The following is an 18097-nucleotide window of genomic DNA, read 5'->3' on the forward strand; positions in this document are numbered from 1 at the left end:
TTTTCACAGCCACACAGTTTTAATTATATTGGTGTAGAAAAAATATAGCATTCTAATGTGTATTTTCGATTTAAATGTCTTATTTAATTATTTTCTAAATTTACTTTCCCTTTGGTAACACAATACAGTTTTAAATGAATAATTTTTAAACTTTTTTATTGAAAAAGTAATGAATATGTTCTGACTTTTATTTTGAATGATTCTCGAATGGCGGCCATATTGGAATTTTCTTTACTGTCGCTAGTTTCACACTACTGCAGTCAGCAGCAATCTTTGGTCAGCAGAGAGAGCCAGCCAGGACTCGCAACGACACTGAGCGAGCTGCTAGTGCTAACGTTACATTCTACAAACCAGCAACTTACTGCAAAACACGTTTTATTGTGTAATTCAACACGTAAACTGTGGATTCAAACCAGTGTAACAACTCGCAACAGCACCAACGTTTCCATAAGAACGCCGTTGTCACACTACTCGTTCGTCAGATAGGAGCTAACCATAGATATGGGAGCTAACTAGCTGGCTAGCTAGCCAGCAAAATTAACCACCCAGATGGCAAGAGGCTGCCGGCGGCCCACTGGTTTCGCTGTCGCCGGCGGACCGCTGAGTTTTTGCACATCGGTTCTACTGCGGTCCGCTGGGCTAACGAGACGCAGCTTTGACAACCTTTTTCTTTATTCATTTATACAGCGGACTGCCGGTGGCCTAACGTTACCATCGCGGGTTGCTGACAAGTAGCCTATCTACCGGTGGTCCGATAGCTGCTTGCTATCTGGGCAGTAGCCTATATTTTAGATGGGGATATGTCTAGCTTGATCTAACCGGTTAACGTTAACAGCTACACAATGCATGCTTCTGGTTAAGCAAAATCGCTACATTTGGTTGTAATGGAGAATTCTTGCTGTTAAACTGATAGTCCATCAATAAATATGGCTCATTTTCCGTTTGAACACATTGTCATCAATATTTAAAATGACCAATTTTTTTGAATGTGCATGGCTATTGTTTCAAAACAGGAAATCAAATGAACGAAAAAGTACGCGAACCCAATTACAGTAGCCTAACTAGCCTAGGCCTACATGAAAAAATCACTGTTGTTGCATGAAATGTCATTTGTGTTTAGCCTAAATCATCAGTTTCTACCATCTAATATGAAACAATATACTATATAATTCGCTGTCGGTAGTAAAGCCAAAGCGTATGGGGAGTGACCATAGACAGTAAAAGATAGGGCGTGACGTAGGCAAAGAAAACATGGCTGAGTTGGATGTGGGCGGGGCTTGATGTCAAGCCTTCCCGCAGGCTGCAGCCAGCGAGGTGTAGCTATTAGTAAAATTCGGTAAACTCAGAACGTCTCACCTTGAATGTGCACAGAAGTAGGCTACTCTACAATGACTCAAGGTGAGTTTAAATTCGGTTTGACTGTTGTCTCAACGTTTTTCTGGCTGCGGACGAATATGCTGCTATGCGAAATGCAATGTAATTTTATCAGATAGGCTAGGCCTACATCTTGCAAATAACGACATGAAACGAGGAAATGGACTGACTCACTCCACAACAACCTATGCACTGTTGCTTAAGAAAAAGCAAGGTTTCTGAGAGGGTGGACTGGAGGAATAAAGAGGATTTTTCTTTCACAAAATGAACACAACCATAATCCAGGGTGGAAAACGCAGAGAGAGCTGGCAGTTCCAGTCTAGAGCACAGTCAGAGAACATAAGTGAAGCAGACAAAAACTAAGGTAGGCCTACAAGGGGAACACTGTTGGAGATGGTGAACAAGACTGACTGGTTAAACAAACAAGGCGAATTGGTAAAAAAAAAAAAGGTGAGGGGTGTGGACAAGATAACATGACATCTGACATCAGAACAAAATATAAATGAAAAGCATGTCACAAGAACAGGGAGCAGGGTGACCAACAATTGAAACTAAAATGTTCTCCAGTTTACATGGTGTTATAGAAATGTTTAATAAAGTTATCATTGCTTACATTTATACACATATCAGTTTGAGCAAGCTGTAGAGTGTTCCAGAAAATGCAGGATGTCCTTGTGAAGAGACAGGAAGACACCCCAGCTGTGGTAAAACTGATGACAGATAAAGAGGGACTGATAGTCAGGGGGCCTATATGGTTTCTGTGGGTTTGAAATGTTACATAACAGAATCTCATCCCTGCTCTGTGAACACATTCCTGTGATCAGAGTTTGCTGGTTGAAAAGCTTACATGTTGTCGTGGTTCTTGTTTCTTAGGAAAAGGGGATTTTTCCTTGACACATGGTCAACCTATTGTTTGTACATGTAATATTACCCTTTGCATTGAAGGAATGTTTGACTGGATGTCTTTTACAAAACAGAACTAAAGTCTGAAATGTCCAGATTCACGGAATCAGCCCAACTGCCTGTGACAGTGAAGGAGATAAAAAAAGAAGAATGTGATTATTTGCCACAAGACTATCTGTTTGCAAGTGGGAAAGTGGGAGAAAAGCCTGGGCTGGAACATGACTACAAGACTGAGACAGACACAACATCATCCTTGACCTGCAAAGAAAAAACATATTCACCAATGAAAATTAAACAGGAGGAAGAAACTGACTTAAGAGAATATGGTTATGATGACTCTTCTCCTTTAAGTAAGTTGCTGAATTGTTTCTGCCATTAGCCATAAAATTGCTGAGAGAAGGCTATTCAAGCTTACAGGTGGTAATGGTGGGGCTTCAAAAACTGAGAATCAAAACACATTTGCCCTACCACTCTCAGGCTGATGGGATATTATGAACCACTCTTATGGTAATCAAACATAATATGAAATATAATTTATTTACCTTTATTCACCCGTTTTGGCTGTGGGCACTCGATCTTTAGGGAAAAATAATTTCAATATTTTTATTTATATTTACAGCACATTCATTTTATAAATGGCTTTAAATTGTGATGCACTCAAGCACTCAATAAAATGTGAGACCATGTAGAGAGAATAGGAGTATTTTAATCATAGGATACTATCTGCAGTCTGTGACATGTTCAATGCTGTAAATATAACAAGGGAAAGGATGCTGTTTAATAATGATTTTCCAATAATATAGGAGACGTTCTAAGGAACCAATCTAACAGAAGAGGGAGTGCTAAGGAAAAAATAAACAAACAGAGATGTCTCAGAAGCTCCCGGTGCAGGACGACCTCAAGCCAGAAATTAAATCACCGATCGGACACCGGGGAGAAACAGAATGAATGTTCCCACTGTTTCAAAACCTTTGCTAGTTCTTCCGCACTTGCAAATCATCAACAAATACACACAGGAGAAAAGCTCCATCGGTGCTCAGAGTGTGGAAGGACCTTCAGTCACATAGGTAATCTCAGGAGACATCAAATGATTCACACAGGGGAAAAGCCACATCATTGCACTACATGTGGAATGGATTTTAGGAGTAGCTCAGATCTCGCAGTCCATCAGATTACACATACTGGAGAAAAGCCCCATCACTGTTCCGGGTGTGGAAAGACCTTTAATCTAATGTTCAATCTCAAGAGACACCAGATGATCCATTCTGGGGAAAAACCTCATAAGTGTACTACGTGTGAGAATAGTTTCAGAACAAAGGCAGAACTCGCCCTTCACCAGATCACACATACTGGAGAAAAACCGCACGTGTGCTATCAGTGTGGAAAAAGCTTTAGTCAAATGTCTGATCTCAAGAAACACCAGAGGATCCATACAGGGGAAAGGCCTTATCCGTGTACTATATGTGGGAAGAGTTTCAAGAGGAGCACACATCTAACCTCGCATCACATAACACACAAGAAGAAAGCCACCAAGAAACAATAAAAAAAAGACTGATTAAGTCATTCACATACCTTTTTATGTTCAACAGCATTGAAGCCAAAGGTTCATCAGAGCATATATCCAATTGTTACAGATTAATGTTCCAAATATATAACAAGTGAATTGATAAGACCCTTGAAATGAAAGCCACGTGTTCAGAGAAAAGCATTGGCATGACAGTGTTGTCATGGCAATTGTTTATGTCAAATGATAACTGTCTTCATATTGTAAATTCATGATTATCAGATATGAAGGAATTGATCAAACATATATATATATATATATATATATATCATGGCCAGATCTAGAATAGGGCTGGGAGGGGCAACCCCCCCCCCCCCAAATATTTCTTCTGCCCCACCTAATTGGTCAATTTTATTTGACAGCTAATGAATCTGCCAATCACACTTTTCTAATTCGCCCCGGCTGAATTTTGAGGCTGCTGATTTGCTGGTTGGATAGTATAAATATCGGAGCAGCAGCGTTACCCTATTCCACACTTTGTGCATAGCACTTGTTGTTTCATAGGTTACTTCAGTAGGCCTAGAGGGCTATCATATTTCCATAAAGGTTATACTAGATATAATATAGATTCTTGTTGCTGGTTTAAATAAAGACCTTTAACTGTAGTGTTAGTGTTTGTATATTCTCGTTTTGATTGAGGTTAGTTTTTTAGCTAATGTGCATGTTAGCTTTCTAAGGTGATCTAGCCAGTTAGTTTGTCATGGGAATGCTGCTGTGATGCTCCTTTGAAAATCGGAGGTTCACAGGCCACTGTGGCCTTGGTGCCCCTTTCTTTCGATATTCTGCTTTGCATCGGACTATTTAGCTTATGGCCTGTCAAATTAAGCTTAGCATTCACAGCGCAAAATTAATTTAGCCTTTTACGCAGTTGAGAAAGTGACAGTGCACGGCAAGAAAGAAAGTGCGTCTAAATTCACCCATTCTTTGCTGAACTACTCCCGAAGTAGCCTACTCGTCATGCAGATATCACATGTAGCCTATCACATCACACGAAAGTGCTTTTTCTTAGCTTTTAAACAATGTTGCCGCTGGTTGTTGTGGTAAACGGTTCGCGAGAAAAGTAACTTTAATTTAATCATATTACGTTCTGCGCCCATCTCCCTACCCATTAATCTCGGTGGAATACTTCACAAACTTTTCCCTCAACACATGACAAACCACATATCAGAAGAAACAGCAGACCTTACCGAACACAAAGGTGTAAGCATTCCCCTGTACAGTTAGCCATTCCAGAGTAGCCTAATCCCGTTTTACATTTGCAGCAATGTCTAAATGCATGTCTCCAACTTTGGGCTTCAGGTTTCAGTGTGTTTAAATTGTTCAATACATGATTTGATATCAGGCCAAATACAAAATAAATGTTACAAATATCGTCTAGATATCTGTAAATATTAAAATCAGTTATATGATTTACAGTTATATGTAATATGTCATGTTTCATGTTTTTGTAGGCCTACTGTTTCATACCGTGATGCAGGTCTACTGCTGTGAATAGGCTAAATGTAACTTTTATCGTTTTTATGTAGCCTAACTATATATATAGCCTAGTTAACTTTGGCCTTGGTGCCCTGACGTGTGGCCTTTGTGCACCCCACCAAATATGCCCAACTGAAGGCCAGGTGGCCTGCCCCTAAAATTATGAAATAAGCATATAGTGGGGTCGTAAGTATGTGTAATCATTTCAAATTGGTGTTAAAGTTTGGTTTTCACTTCTAAGTTGAAGTGAAGGGTCTATAGAACAATTTGAGTCTGAGTGTCAAACACACAGATAACAGAATAGCCTCTAGGGGGCGCTGCAAAATATTTAAACTGCTACAACTTTTGACTAGTTTAACCAAATATAACATATGAGGTATGTATGGATTCAGAATTAAAATGAGAAACTGGTGAGCTAAGCATTTGGTTACCAGATTAAAAACACACTTTATAATAAACACACTTTTAGCCCATGGACAGCAAAATTGTGCTTTTTTTAGATAAAGGGTGGAAATGCCCTCAAAGTTGCAATGAAACATCATTTTTAAAGTTATTGTAAATAAAGCCTGGGTAATCACTCAACTCGATTTAAGATCGTTGTTCAGAATATCCCTGAAGCACAAAGATACCTAGGATACCCATACACAAATATGGCTGCATAAAGCCGATGTGATATTAAGCACCCAACTTGCAACTTTGAGTTTATGAATTTAGGATCATGAGTACCAACTTTTTTCAATCAAGCCATCATTTTATTCACACAAAAAATCACAAAAGAACTTTATATCTGGAAGAAAGTAAATCAATAATAATAATACTAATAATAATAATAAAATAATAATATGAGGAACAACAGCTTATAATAGCATTTGACACTCACTGTGCTTTTAACATCAGGCAACTTATTAAACTGGACCTTTTCGTCTACAATCTTTAGCTAACTCCAGACAGTAAAATAAACTCTCAGGCTTGCGGCTTCAGGTGTTACGGTTTTCATTGTGCCCACCCCAAATTTCTATTTGCCCCCCCCAATCTGAGCAGCCTAGATCCGGGCCTGATATATATATATATATATACATACATACATACATACACACACACACACACACACACACACACACCACACACACACACACACACCACACACACAGACAGACATTTAGGAACACAATTATTCATACCCCAGGCAAATAATGATTTAATGTTGATTTCCTCTTGACCAATATGGTTGTTCTGACTGAAAATGACACTGCCACATGCCAACAGGTTGTAAGACAATGTGGTAGAAACATGGAATCAGAAAAAAAAGTGTTCTTGTTCTTTAGGGCTGTCAAACGAATTTTTTTTTTAATCACGATTAATCGCTGAATCTTTATAGTTAATCACAATTAATTGCATATTTTTTCACGATTCATCAAATTCTATTATTTTACATTTCTAAACATTCCAGAAGTCCATATTAACAGTAAAGTCATTTTTGCCAGTGTATCTTGATTGGGAATCAAATGAAAGCAAAGAAAGTTATTTTATGAACCTAACTTGAAGACATATTTACAAATAGACATCTATTTGTGCATATCTTTTCAAGTTTCATGTACAAATCTTTTAGAGACAATTCTACCGATCCATATCTAAATAACAATAAGGAGCAATAAGGAGGGGGAAAAAATGTCAAAATAAAAGTCCACATCAAAGCCATGTCAGCTGTATAAAAATCAACGGGGGCACTGGATGTAGGCCCTAGGCATCCATTGTCTATCTATGTGGTTCAACTGAGTCTTACCTACAAAAGGCATAACTTTTCAACAGTAGGCCTACACATCACAAGAATTTAATTTCATCCTGTGTCAATGCATGGGACATTTGTTGGACCAGGAAATGTAATCAAATGTATTGTCATGTCTTGATTGATTCACTCTAATGGTCTCAGTACAGCAGTGGTCTCAGTTTCATCAACAACTCACCATGTGATCCCTATCAATGTAGCCTATTTAAGGAAAGTTGACACAATAGGGTATTCCAGTGTTTTTCAACCTTTTTTGTGCCACGGCACACTTTTGACACTTAAAATGTCCCACAGCACACTAACATCCTGTGTGAAGAAAAAATAAACATACCATAGCCTAAAACTTCAAATAATACACAGATATGGCCTTATTATGGCTTCTATGCAAGACCTGCTCAATAAAACAAGCGCCCTCTGTTTCATTTGTAGGTGACTATATTTAATTTAATTTAATTGTTGTTATGAACTGGATATGTGATGATTCTGTGAATACTGGATATGGGGCCCCCGTTGTACAATGCCTGCATACCACAAATAGTGCAATCATACAATCAATGAGAGCATGTGGTTATAAATTCTTTGATGCAACAGTTGCTTTTCTGGACCAGTGAGTGACATTTGGGTAATTTTCTGCGGCACACCTGATGATCTCTCACGGCACACTAGTGTGCCCCGGCACAGTGTTTGAAAAACACTGGGGTATTCGATATTCGAGGAGCCTTTCTGTAGTCAGAACTCCCATCTTCTGTGCTGGGTATGTTCATTCTCTGATTGTTTTGTATGATCTCTCAAAGTATTCTTTTAGCCTATTTGTAACTTCACATTATTATTAATTTTAGATGGACTCTATGTGTTGGATGAGTAACATAGGCTACCTGACAAATAAATTGTTCTGACCCGCATAGCCTTATGTACTTATTTTCTAGGGTAGTAGTAGAAGCAACTGAGTGAAGTGGAAAGCTACAGCAGAACTCTATCCCCTAGTTTGTGTGTCCATGCCAGCATCACTGCAGCAACACAGACCAACCTAACACTAGGAAATGTCTACCCTCTCAAATTCCCAGTCACTGTAAAGGTTCTTTCTTCCAGGTTGGTCTGTTAAAACCTCTACGTTTAGTGTAGCCTACCTTTGGTAGCGGACTAGGCCACATAGGCCTTTACTTAATATTTTTTCTTCGTTTGTCTTTTTGCTATAAAAACACAATAACTTCCTACTTTTATTTTGAAAACATGGTGCTTGGCGGCCATATTTTTGAATTTCGTATTGTCGCTGGCTACACACAGCTAAGCATCTCAGATATGTATGTCATATGATACAGTTACAGTTTCTCACCTTCCAATGGCTGAAGCTGTTACATTATGATATCACGCTCGTGATTCTCGTGCACGACGTTTCCGGTCGGCTGTTCACCTCACTTGTTTGAAAACAAATCACTCCCTTTGATGCGCACTGTTCATCAGTTAATGCAAGGCAGCGGTCATGGGGGAAAACGACGACAGTGAGATAATCGAGCACCATGTCGACGAGGCCATGGAGAAGAAGACAAGGCAAAGGAGCCAGACTCGCTCTTTTCTGGAGAGCGTCACTTCATCTGAAAGAGATGGCCACAGTAGCACGCAATCTTCGCACCGTCTTCTTGCGTACAGCGATGCGCTCATATCCATCATAGCGACTGTCATGGTAAGATAATTGCAGTAAAGGGTAGACTACGAATGCAATTGTTTAATGTATTATACAAACATGTGGTAGTCCATTTGCAGATCCGCTCTATGTTGACTAACATACGTCACACTAACTGTTCTCCCCTAGGTTAAATCATTTGTTAAAATTTCCTACATTTACTCTGGCATAGTCAGCTGCAGACTGTTGGCTTCATAGGTCACAATGTTGCCACTTCTAGAGGTTCCTTATTTGTGTATACAGTATTTGCCAACGTTAGAATGGATGACTGTGATTTCTTATCATGGGCACTCCCAGGCAGACTGGTGATAAGGTGCTTTAGGGGCGTGTTGTGGTTGTTGTTTCGAAAATGCACAGCTAGCTGTCCATCTAAGTGTTTGTCTCATGATTTTTCGAGGATATGATTTTTCATGCAAATTCTTTGTCTCCAGATATTGCCAGTAGCCCACACAAAAATTGGAGAACATGAGGTATGATAAACAATGTTTTTTGTCTTCTGTAAATCATTTCTATAGTTATTCTATTTCATTGTCAGCCTTGACCTCCTGTATTGTGGTCTCATAACTGTCCCTGTTCCGCAGGAGCTAAAGGAGAGCTTCCAGCTGCTGCTGGCCACTAAGATTGCAGTGTACCTCATGACATTTCTGATCGTCACTGTGGCATGGGCTGCCCACATCAGGTAGACTAAACTTCTGAAACTCCTCCAGGGTGAATGTGATGTGAAATTTGTCACTGTAGGCTAAAGGGCAGCATGTGCCAGACCATTGTTTTTTGTTGTTGAATCTGCAGGTCTTCACTTAATTGTTGCATTTCATTAATGGTGTGTTTTTTTCCCTCAGGTTATTTCAAGTCATTGAGCGCATAGATGACTTCCTTGCACTTCTCAATTTGGTAAGTTGAAATGAGCAGTGCATGGTTCTTAATAGATGATTTAATTCTATTTGTATGAAAGGTCATGTTATTTTAAAATGTCTCTTTTCTGACTGTGATGTGTCTTGCGTAAATCATATTCTACTTCCTCCTTTCTGGGACTTTCGTAGGCATGTATGATGCTGATCACCTTTCTCCCTTACACAGTGAGTATGAGTCATCCTCATCTGGTAAGGGGGTGGAGCACAGTACTTGACTGACAGACTTGACAACCTCAGACAGACAGGAAGGCATATACAGTCAGAGCCACAAACCATTAGCCCGGTTGAAACCAGACCCTTCTCAGTCGTAACTGAGCGAATCTCGAATTTGCCGGAAGTACATCTGGGCTTTTCCCAGGGTAAAACCATGTCAGAATACATAGATAAAAATAGAGTTGGCTTGTTGGTTGGAACAAGTGGTCCTGTTAGTGCAGCAGTGAAACGACTAGTAGGGACAAAGAACACTGTTGATCATTAAATTATTTTGGTACTTTTGACAATCTTTTCAGAATGTTCAATGTGAATTAGGCAATGACTAGAATAGCACAACATTTCTGTTCAAGTAGGGTCTCTGAATTATTGTAAATTTAGGAACAACAGACAAAATAAGGAACCGTTGCTGTTGTGTTGGTCTAGGACCACATCCTTTTTAGGGTAAACAATTTGTGTAGGGTGCCGTTAATACTCCAGTCTCACGGCTGACATTGTTGTGCATGAATCTCTCCCTCAGTTCACCTTGATGGCAACATTCCCAGAAAACGTCCTTGGGATTCTTCTCTTCTGTGCCTGTGTGATGGTCATTGGTCTAATTCAGGTGAGGCGATCTGTAGGGCGGTGTTGACTTAAACATCTACAGACTACAAATCCCGGTGGACAATGTGCACAGTGGCAGTGTGTGTCTGCACTAGTACTGGTCATCCCCAGGTCAGAGTAAACACCCTAAAGAGACTGAAGCAGCTGCAGACGTCATGATGGCACTGAACATAATTTTGAAGGTTAAACTTAACATGACATGAGTTAAAACTCTTGAAGTAGATGAAGTAGACACACACTCAGTGGGTGAATTTTCAGCACATTATAAGCAGGAAGAACATCAGGCATCGTGCTGCTTAATAACAGTAAGAGTTCCCATGCACATATTTGGCTTTGCTCACTCACATGTACTATAGCTGTTCTTGCTGGCTCGCCAAATCTCAGGTCTGTATGTGCATATTCTAACCTGAGATCTTCTGTGGTCATGGTCTCTCTGTGTAGGCGGTGATAGTGATATACGGGTTCAGCCGGCCTTTTCTCCTGAACGAGCAGATTCAGATCTCCCAGGACCAGGCCTACTTCAAGCACCACATCCTCAAGGTGATCATGAGAGTGCCCATCATGTGCCTCTTCGCCAGCATCTTCTCCTTCATCTTCTTCCAGCTGGTGAGATTTACTTGCAGACTCTGGGACAGGGATTTTTCAGGGATCTAGCACGAGGGGCAGGAGGCATGCTCTGCATACAACCAAAGTCCTTTTAGGCAAGTCCCTCCACTCGGCGGCCATATTGCAACGCTTTTTGGGCACTTATCGGGCATCTATTTCGGCAGAAATGCGCGTGCGCATGGCTTCACGACACCAAACTTGCTCCAGCAGCGAGATCACAACACATGATTGGCACGATGTCTTCACAACACACCACATTATTGGCTCAATGTATTCACAACACAGCACATGATTGGCTCAATGTATTCACATGTCGACGTTTTGCCGCGGAAGGGGTGTGATATGTGTAGACAACTGCCATATTGGCGTTACAAACTAACCCCAAGCATTTCTATGGAGGATTTTTTGAGTACTGTGTCTCCTCATTAGAAAGTTTCTGATACAACTAGTTACACTGTTAAAACAAAGACCAAGCAATAGTAACACTATAATAACAAGTAGTATTAATACTATAATACCAAGTAATAGTAATCCTATAATAACAAGTCATAGCAGTAATATAATTTATACTAAAAGCATTGTGCTGGTACAGTATGTATGCTCTGAATACATTCATAAATAAAGGTGTAAAACTAATGAGATGTACTTGGCATTGCTGCATTGTTACAGATGGTCTAAAGCGGTGGTTTTCAAAGATAAGACATGTTGCAAAAGGGGGGCCTTGGCCAGAACCTAGTGGTATTTGGGGGACCTTGTCATGGGAAAGTTTGGGAACCCCTGGTCTATATAACATTAATGTGTATTTTATGAATACTGTAATTCATTAATAATAATGTATGTAAATGCTTTAAATGAACAATTCATGTTTTTGTGCGTTGATTTACCCTCTCTTCCTTTGCTTGCAGTCTTATGTCATTCTAGCCATTGTCATCTTCCTGCCCTACATAGCGCAGTCTTTGAAATGGTGTAAGGCTAAGGCTATTGGTACGTATGCTGTACTAACACCAATGTGTTGAATGGTGTTGATGTTTCTTATAGATTTAGGGTGTCAAATTCTTTGTTTTGGAGATACAATTTCATAAATATTATTTGAAATCCCAATATAAATATTATAATAAATTATAAATATGGAATCAAGTTTCAAGTTATGTATATGTATTATACAGTATATATATAGTATTATATATTATTTGAAACATACTTGATGGTAAACTCAAGAGAGATCAGGCACCTGTGCTCTGTTTTGGAGCTCCAGCATCTCTGTACATCTCTGTGTCCAGGTCAGCCCCTGGAGGACGAGCCGGACGCCGTGCTCTTCTACACGTACCACCCCAGCGAGCCTCTCAGCAAGGAGCGCGTGGAGGCCTTCAGCGACGGGGTCTACGCTATTGTGGCCACACTTCTTATTCTGGATATATGGTCAGTGTGTTTAGTGGGCTTGTATGTTGTACATGTAGTCCTCTAGAACTCCTGCAGGTTACTTTTTGAGAATACTTTAACTAGCTGTTACATGGCCGTCACAAAATACTAACTAGCTGTTAAAATGCCCTGAATAAAAAGCCCTGATTCTGCCCAGATTTAGTAATTGGTGTGTGAACACTTAAGCTTGGTATTCCTGTCAAACAGTTGTGTGCGTCTTTATCTGACATTGTTGTGATTTCACAGCACAGGAGAGAGACGTGGTGGAGTTCTATTGTAGCTAATTCTGCTTGATGTTAGCCAACAAAATGAACAATCTCTGAAAGGAAAAAAATTATTCTCCAACTTCTCTGAGGCTAATCTATGACCTGGCTATGAATGTACCACATAAAAAGGCTTCCTGTAGCAAACATTTAGCCATGATGCTTAACCTTTCTATAGTAGCTTGGTAGCATTTTCATGGATAGTTATGGTAGCATCCTCTTGCCAGGCCTTTCAATTTGTCAGTAGCGAAGCCGATGCTACAGTATAGAATGAACATTTAAATATAATCTGGAAATCGTATGTATATAAACTGAGAATGTTACTGTTTATTTGTATACTGATGATATTTGACGTAACCATATCCTGCGTGTGTGTGTGTGTGTGTGTGTGTGTGTGTGTGTGTGTGTGTGTGTGTGTGTGTGTGTGTGTGTGTTTGCAGTGAGGATAACGTTCCTGACCCCATCACGGTGCAGGAGAAGTTCGGGGGCAGCCTGGTGGCAGCGCTGCGGGGCTACGGTCCTGAGTTCCTGGCCTACTTCGGCTCGTTCGCCACGGTGGGCCTGCTGTGGTTCGTGCACCACTCGCTCTTCCTGCACGTGACGCGCGCCTCGCGCCTCATGGGCCTCTTCAACACCTTCTCCCTGGCGTTCGTTGGCGGCCTGCCGCTGGCCTACGAGCTGACCACCGAGTTCCGGCACGACCCGCGCAACGCGGCCGAGGCCGTGCAGGCCAGCTGCGTCATCCTCTTCTTCGCCGGCATCTTCCAGCTGGCCATCTGGGTGGCGGCGCTGTTCGACGAGCGGCAGACGCTCCACCCGCTGGTGCGCTACGGCGGCCGCGACCACGCCTTCATGCTGGCCAAGCTGGCGCTGTACCCGTGCGTGTCGCTGGGCACCTACTTCCTGACGTGCGTGCTCAGCGAGTTCAGCGCGTCCATCTTCCACCTCATGCAGCTGGCCGTGCCCGTGGCCTTCCTCCTGCTGCGGCTGCTGGTGGGCCTGAGCCTGGTCCTGCTCCGCGCCCTGCTGACCGCCCTGCGCAAGACGCCCGAGGGCGCCGCCGCCGCCGCCGCCGCCGAAGGAGGAGGACTGATGGAGGAAGACGAAGAGGCGCGGGTGCCCTACAGCGATGTGGTCAGCTAGCGCGCCGCCCTTTGTCTTGGGCGTCTCGTCGTGGACATCCCGCCCCGTCCCTCTCCCCTCCCGCGCCCCTCTGCAGTCTAAGCATCAAAACCGGCTCCGAAAAGCACAGGTGCTGCAGTGCCAGTGGGGTCTCTCCTGTAATGCTTTCAGTGCCCTATTTCACTGATCTGAGAGCAGTGTGCCTGACGTCTCTGCTGACACCTTAACCCATCACGACGCATGAAAACTGATCCCGGTGCAAGTGGAGACTAGCATAAGATGAGGAGCCAGTGATGTCATTCACTAGCTCTGGGTGCAAAGACAGTAGGACTAGGGTTTCATGGTGTCATTTGTTAATGCATTGCCTAATAATGATTTAGGAAAGAAAAAGAGCAGAGGGAGAGGCTAAAATGACAGTCATTATCATTTGGGTTATTAAGGTGTCAATACTGACCCCTGCTGGACAGTCTGAGCAGTGCTGACATTTAGCCATCATAGACCCCATCACCTCACATGAGAAGCCCCTGGCTGCAGCTTGCAGATCGGGGCTGGGCTCAATGTGGGGCGGAGCGCAACGTTGAGCTCAGCCCACCTTCAGCCCGTCTTCTCATGCTGACAATGTCCGTAGGGCCTACCTTGTTTCCTACTGTCCAACATAATCTCTAGGAAGAATGCTTAAAACTATATTATATATGATAATAATATAATATATAATATAATATAATATGATTTTTGTGCCGCGATCACACCCTATTAAATTTATGTATAAACAATAGGCTATAAAAGAGGCCAGTATTATGTTCTCTACTCTTAGCAGACCTTGTTGACCACATATTGACCATATATTATAGGGATGCTAAAGAGGTTCATTGTTGCATGTTCCCGGGACTCGCACAGGCTACTAAACTATTCTATAAAGAAAATACCGATAGGCTAGAGATAAAATGCATTGATAATGTTGCTATAGGCCTATGTTTATGCAGACTGGATGTAATGATCTTTATGGCGTAGCGTAGGCCTACTTATATTAAGAAACGCCGATGGTGTAGCACAGATTCTAGAACGCTAGGGGGGAAGGGACATGATTAACGTGGGCAGTAGTTCAATGAGGATGCGCTTTTATACAGTTAAGCATTCTAACTTGAGAAAAATTTAACTCCGAGTCCGGGTAAATAGACGGACACAGAGAGGTCAATGGGTAATGACGAGCTGATTTTGGGCTGGGCGCAACGTTGCGCTCTGCCCCACATTGAGCCCAGCCCCGATCTGCAAGCTGCAGCCAGGGGTACTTGGCTCACATTACTGCTGTCCATATAGATCTAATGCTGGCTTATTTTTTTATATTAAAAACGGCCCTATTGTTTGATTTTGATCTAATATACTAAATCATTAATACTGTATTTTTGTATTCATGAAGTGTACTCTATGATTTTAAGATTATGTTTTATTTTTCATTTTGTATTGTTTTGTTTTTTTGTTTTTTAACTCCAAGCTATGTTGATGATGTTTCCTATGGACTATAATAACATATGTGTCAACTATTTATTCAGCTGAATCATAGACATTTGAAGATGTTGCTATTGATCGGTTTAAGCTTGAGGTTCATTGATGTGTTTGAAGCATTAAGTCAGAACTAAGGAGAGCATCTGAGGACTTTGGGTTTTAGAAACGAATAATCTAGTGGGAGTAGACCACTTTAAAACAGTAACAGTCACATTTTAATCACTAACAGTGTCACTTTCTTCATTGATGCTTCTAATAGCCTGACACTAATACAGTGTGTCAGGCTTTGACCAATGATTGCATAAGGTCCACTCCAGGGAGAGAGGCTGTGTCAGCAAAGCCGAATAATCCATACAGAGAGTCTCTGCCTAAATTTAGCAATCAGATGAACCCGTCTTAATGTCATCAGAACCTAAAGAGCAACATCTCACTTCCCATCAGCCCTGCATTATGTTGCACAGGGACAAACAGCGTTTTTCACTTTTCTCGCTATCCACAATAGAGCTTACACAGCCAGTGGCATTTCTGGTATTGTGTCTCGTGTTGGCGGTCACATATAAATGCACTTATAATGTTTATGTTTGTGCATCATCTACACCTGCTCATACGGTACCTATATGTGTAAGTGATGCAGGCGATTCACTGCTTTTAAACTGGTGTCCTTCACAGCGTAAACTGTGTGTTATTTGTCATTAATGGTATGTCTTTCTTTTACTGTCTGTAAAAGCCATATGTAAAAGAGATGAAAATGATTGCCTATACTGTTGATCAAGTGAGCATGTGTGATTTTGCTGAATGTTGGGGAAAAGAAATGGAAACTTTGAATTTTGCACTATTGATTCGAATGAATTGTTTACATCTTAAAACGAGGAACCAAGTCCCCCATGAACAGTCCATCCAGATATCATGTACTGGTTTATGTGGCATCTTATAACTGACAAGAGCATCCCTCTAATGTTACTTGTTTTACTCAGTCAGTGATTTGTTACTGATCAGATACAGTACATGCATGGCCTAGATGTAAACAGTGTATGTATTGTCCACCAGGTGGCACTATTGCAACCAAGGCAATCATTCTTTTTTTCCCCCTCAAGCACCTAAGCTGTGAAGCAGCAGCAAAGCGTCCAAGTTTAAATATGTCCTATCATGAAGCTGTATCGGCCAATCTGAGAATGTTTAGTGGACACGTCACAGTGTCATCCTGATGCCCGCTGTATTAGATGATGCCCAAAACGAGGCCATGATGTCCTAGTGAATAAAGGGATGCTACTTGGATAACTAGAACAATAATGTGTCCAGTGTCTTTTCTATTTGGTTGCACTGAAAATAGCACAATCAAAAGGCCATTGGTCTGCAGCCAGGATTATCACTGCATGCTAATTGAATTTAGTTTATTAATAGTGCATCATATCATTCAGGCATCTAAATTCAGAGGATAGATGTTGAAGTGAGGTTGAGCTTGCTTACACACAAACACACTTTACAGAAAACAGTCCAGTGTACTGCTGTGCAAGGCTGTTGTGTTTTTTTCTAATATGACTGTATATTGGCATCCTGCATATCCAGGGATGGATTACTGCACGGGCCTACCGGGTCAGGGGGCCCTGAAGCCCAAGCCTTTGCATGGAATCATTGCCTCAATATGAACACATCAGAATGTAGGCTATGAATCTGATTGAATTAAAGTATTGGCATCCCCAAAATGCACCAGAATACAGGAAATCACATCATACAAATTAAACATTTTGTGGGGGAGGACCCCCAAACTCCCCTCCCACATATGCAACAATTAGTGGGGGGCCCTTAATACATCTGGGCCCAGGGGCCCGAAAGTTCATAATCCGTCCATGTGCATATCAGTAAGTTATAAGGAGTCGGTGCTAGTCGTCAGCCCTTGTAACACCTGAATGAACCTCACATAGGAAAGGTGTCCATGTGATGTAGAAACAGGAATATGGTGTGTGTGTTGTGGAACACATGTAGATCCCCATCACAAAGCCAGCTGCTCCCACACCAGTGAGAAAGGGCACAGGGCTCTGGCTACAAATAGCCCTCCAGTGGGATTGAGCCACTACGGATGGGGTCATGGAAGCCCTCTCTACTCTAACCCAACAGGTGCAGGACTGGGTCTGATGGGGCTTATACTGTACTTAGCAGAAACCAGTCAATTACACCATGTGTTTAAGGTGCAGTCAGCGATGCGTACTCACAATATTTTGGTGTAATATTTGACTAAGGTGCATCACCGAGGGAAGAGTCTACTCAGAGGGTGCTTGGTGTTCAACAGCATAAGCAATCAACATTAAAGATGTCTGCAATGCTGATTATGGGAAAACTATCCAAGCAGTAGGCCGATATTGTCTGAGATGAAGTCTGTGACCAACAGGGGATAATAGGGGGAAATACCAACACCTATGAACAAACCATGCCAGGGCATAATCTACTTGTCAGTCATATGCCTAAGCTAAAGCAGTAAGTGTTTGTGTGTGTGTGTGTGTGTGTGTGTGTGTGAACCAGTGGACTGAAGGGAAGGATAGCAAGGAAAGAGACTGCATTTGTTTGGACTGCTGGGTTTCAAATTTCTGTTAGCAAAACACACACTATACCACTGAAGTGTTAACCACTTAAACCAAGTAATACCACTTAAAAGTCCTTAAGGTCAGAGACACTAATCCT

General features: G+C 41.6%; 1 protein-coding gene across 4 annotated transcripts; it reads left to right on the forward strand.

Annotated features, from left to right (window-relative positions):
- The first annotated feature begins 265 nt into the window (after positions 1-265).
- On the forward strand, positions 266-15580 carry tmem175 (transmembrane protein 175). 4 transcript variants are annotated; one of them, XM_076271093.1, is made up of 12 exons: positions 266-1824; positions 2352-2627; positions 3081-8784; positions 9216-9254; positions 9366-9463; positions 9624-9675; positions 9825-9860; positions 10426-10509; positions 10950-11114; positions 12020-12098; positions 12395-12533; positions 13237-15580. In XM_076271093.1, the coding sequence occupies exons 3-12, from the start codon at positions 8584-8586 to the stop codon at positions 13937-13939; spliced, it is 1596 nt and encodes a 531-aa protein (XP_076127208.1). In that variant the 5' UTR covers positions 266-1824; positions 2352-2627; positions 3081-8583; the 3' UTR covers positions 13940-15580. The 4 variants fall into 4 exon arrangements, with proteins under 4 accessions (XP_076127208.1, XP_076127209.1, XP_076127207.1 ...); XM_076271094.1 differs by having other exon boundaries at positions 266-1738; XM_076271092.1 differs by having other exon boundaries at positions 266-1398.
- Positions 15581-18097: the final 2517 nt, after the last annotated feature.

The sequence above is a fragment of the Alosa pseudoharengus genome, unplaced genomic scaffold (genome assembly GCF_046254945.1).
Source record: "Alosa pseudoharengus isolate Yale_2024_CS ecotype anadromous, Long Island Sound unplaced genomic scaffold, YU_APseudo_1.1 YU_APseudo_1.1_scf_6, whole genome shotgun sequence".
NCBI classification, from domain to species: domain Eukaryota; kingdom Metazoa; phylum Chordata; class Actinopteri; order Clupeiformes; family Clupeidae; genus Alosa; species Alosa pseudoharengus.

Coding starts and splice junctions, on each gene's coding strand:
- tmem175 (XM_076271091.1), top strand. CDS start 8,584: ATGGGGGAAAACGACGACAGTGAGATAATCGAGCACCATGTCGACGAG. Junction 10,510..10,949: donor TGGTCATTGGTCTAATTCAG/GTGAGGCGATCT, acceptor CTCTCTGTGTAG/GCGGTGATAGTGATATACGG. Junction 12,534..13,236: donor CTTCTTATTCTGGATATATG/GTCAGTGTGTTT, acceptor GTGTGTTTGCAG/TGAGGATAACGTTCCTGACC.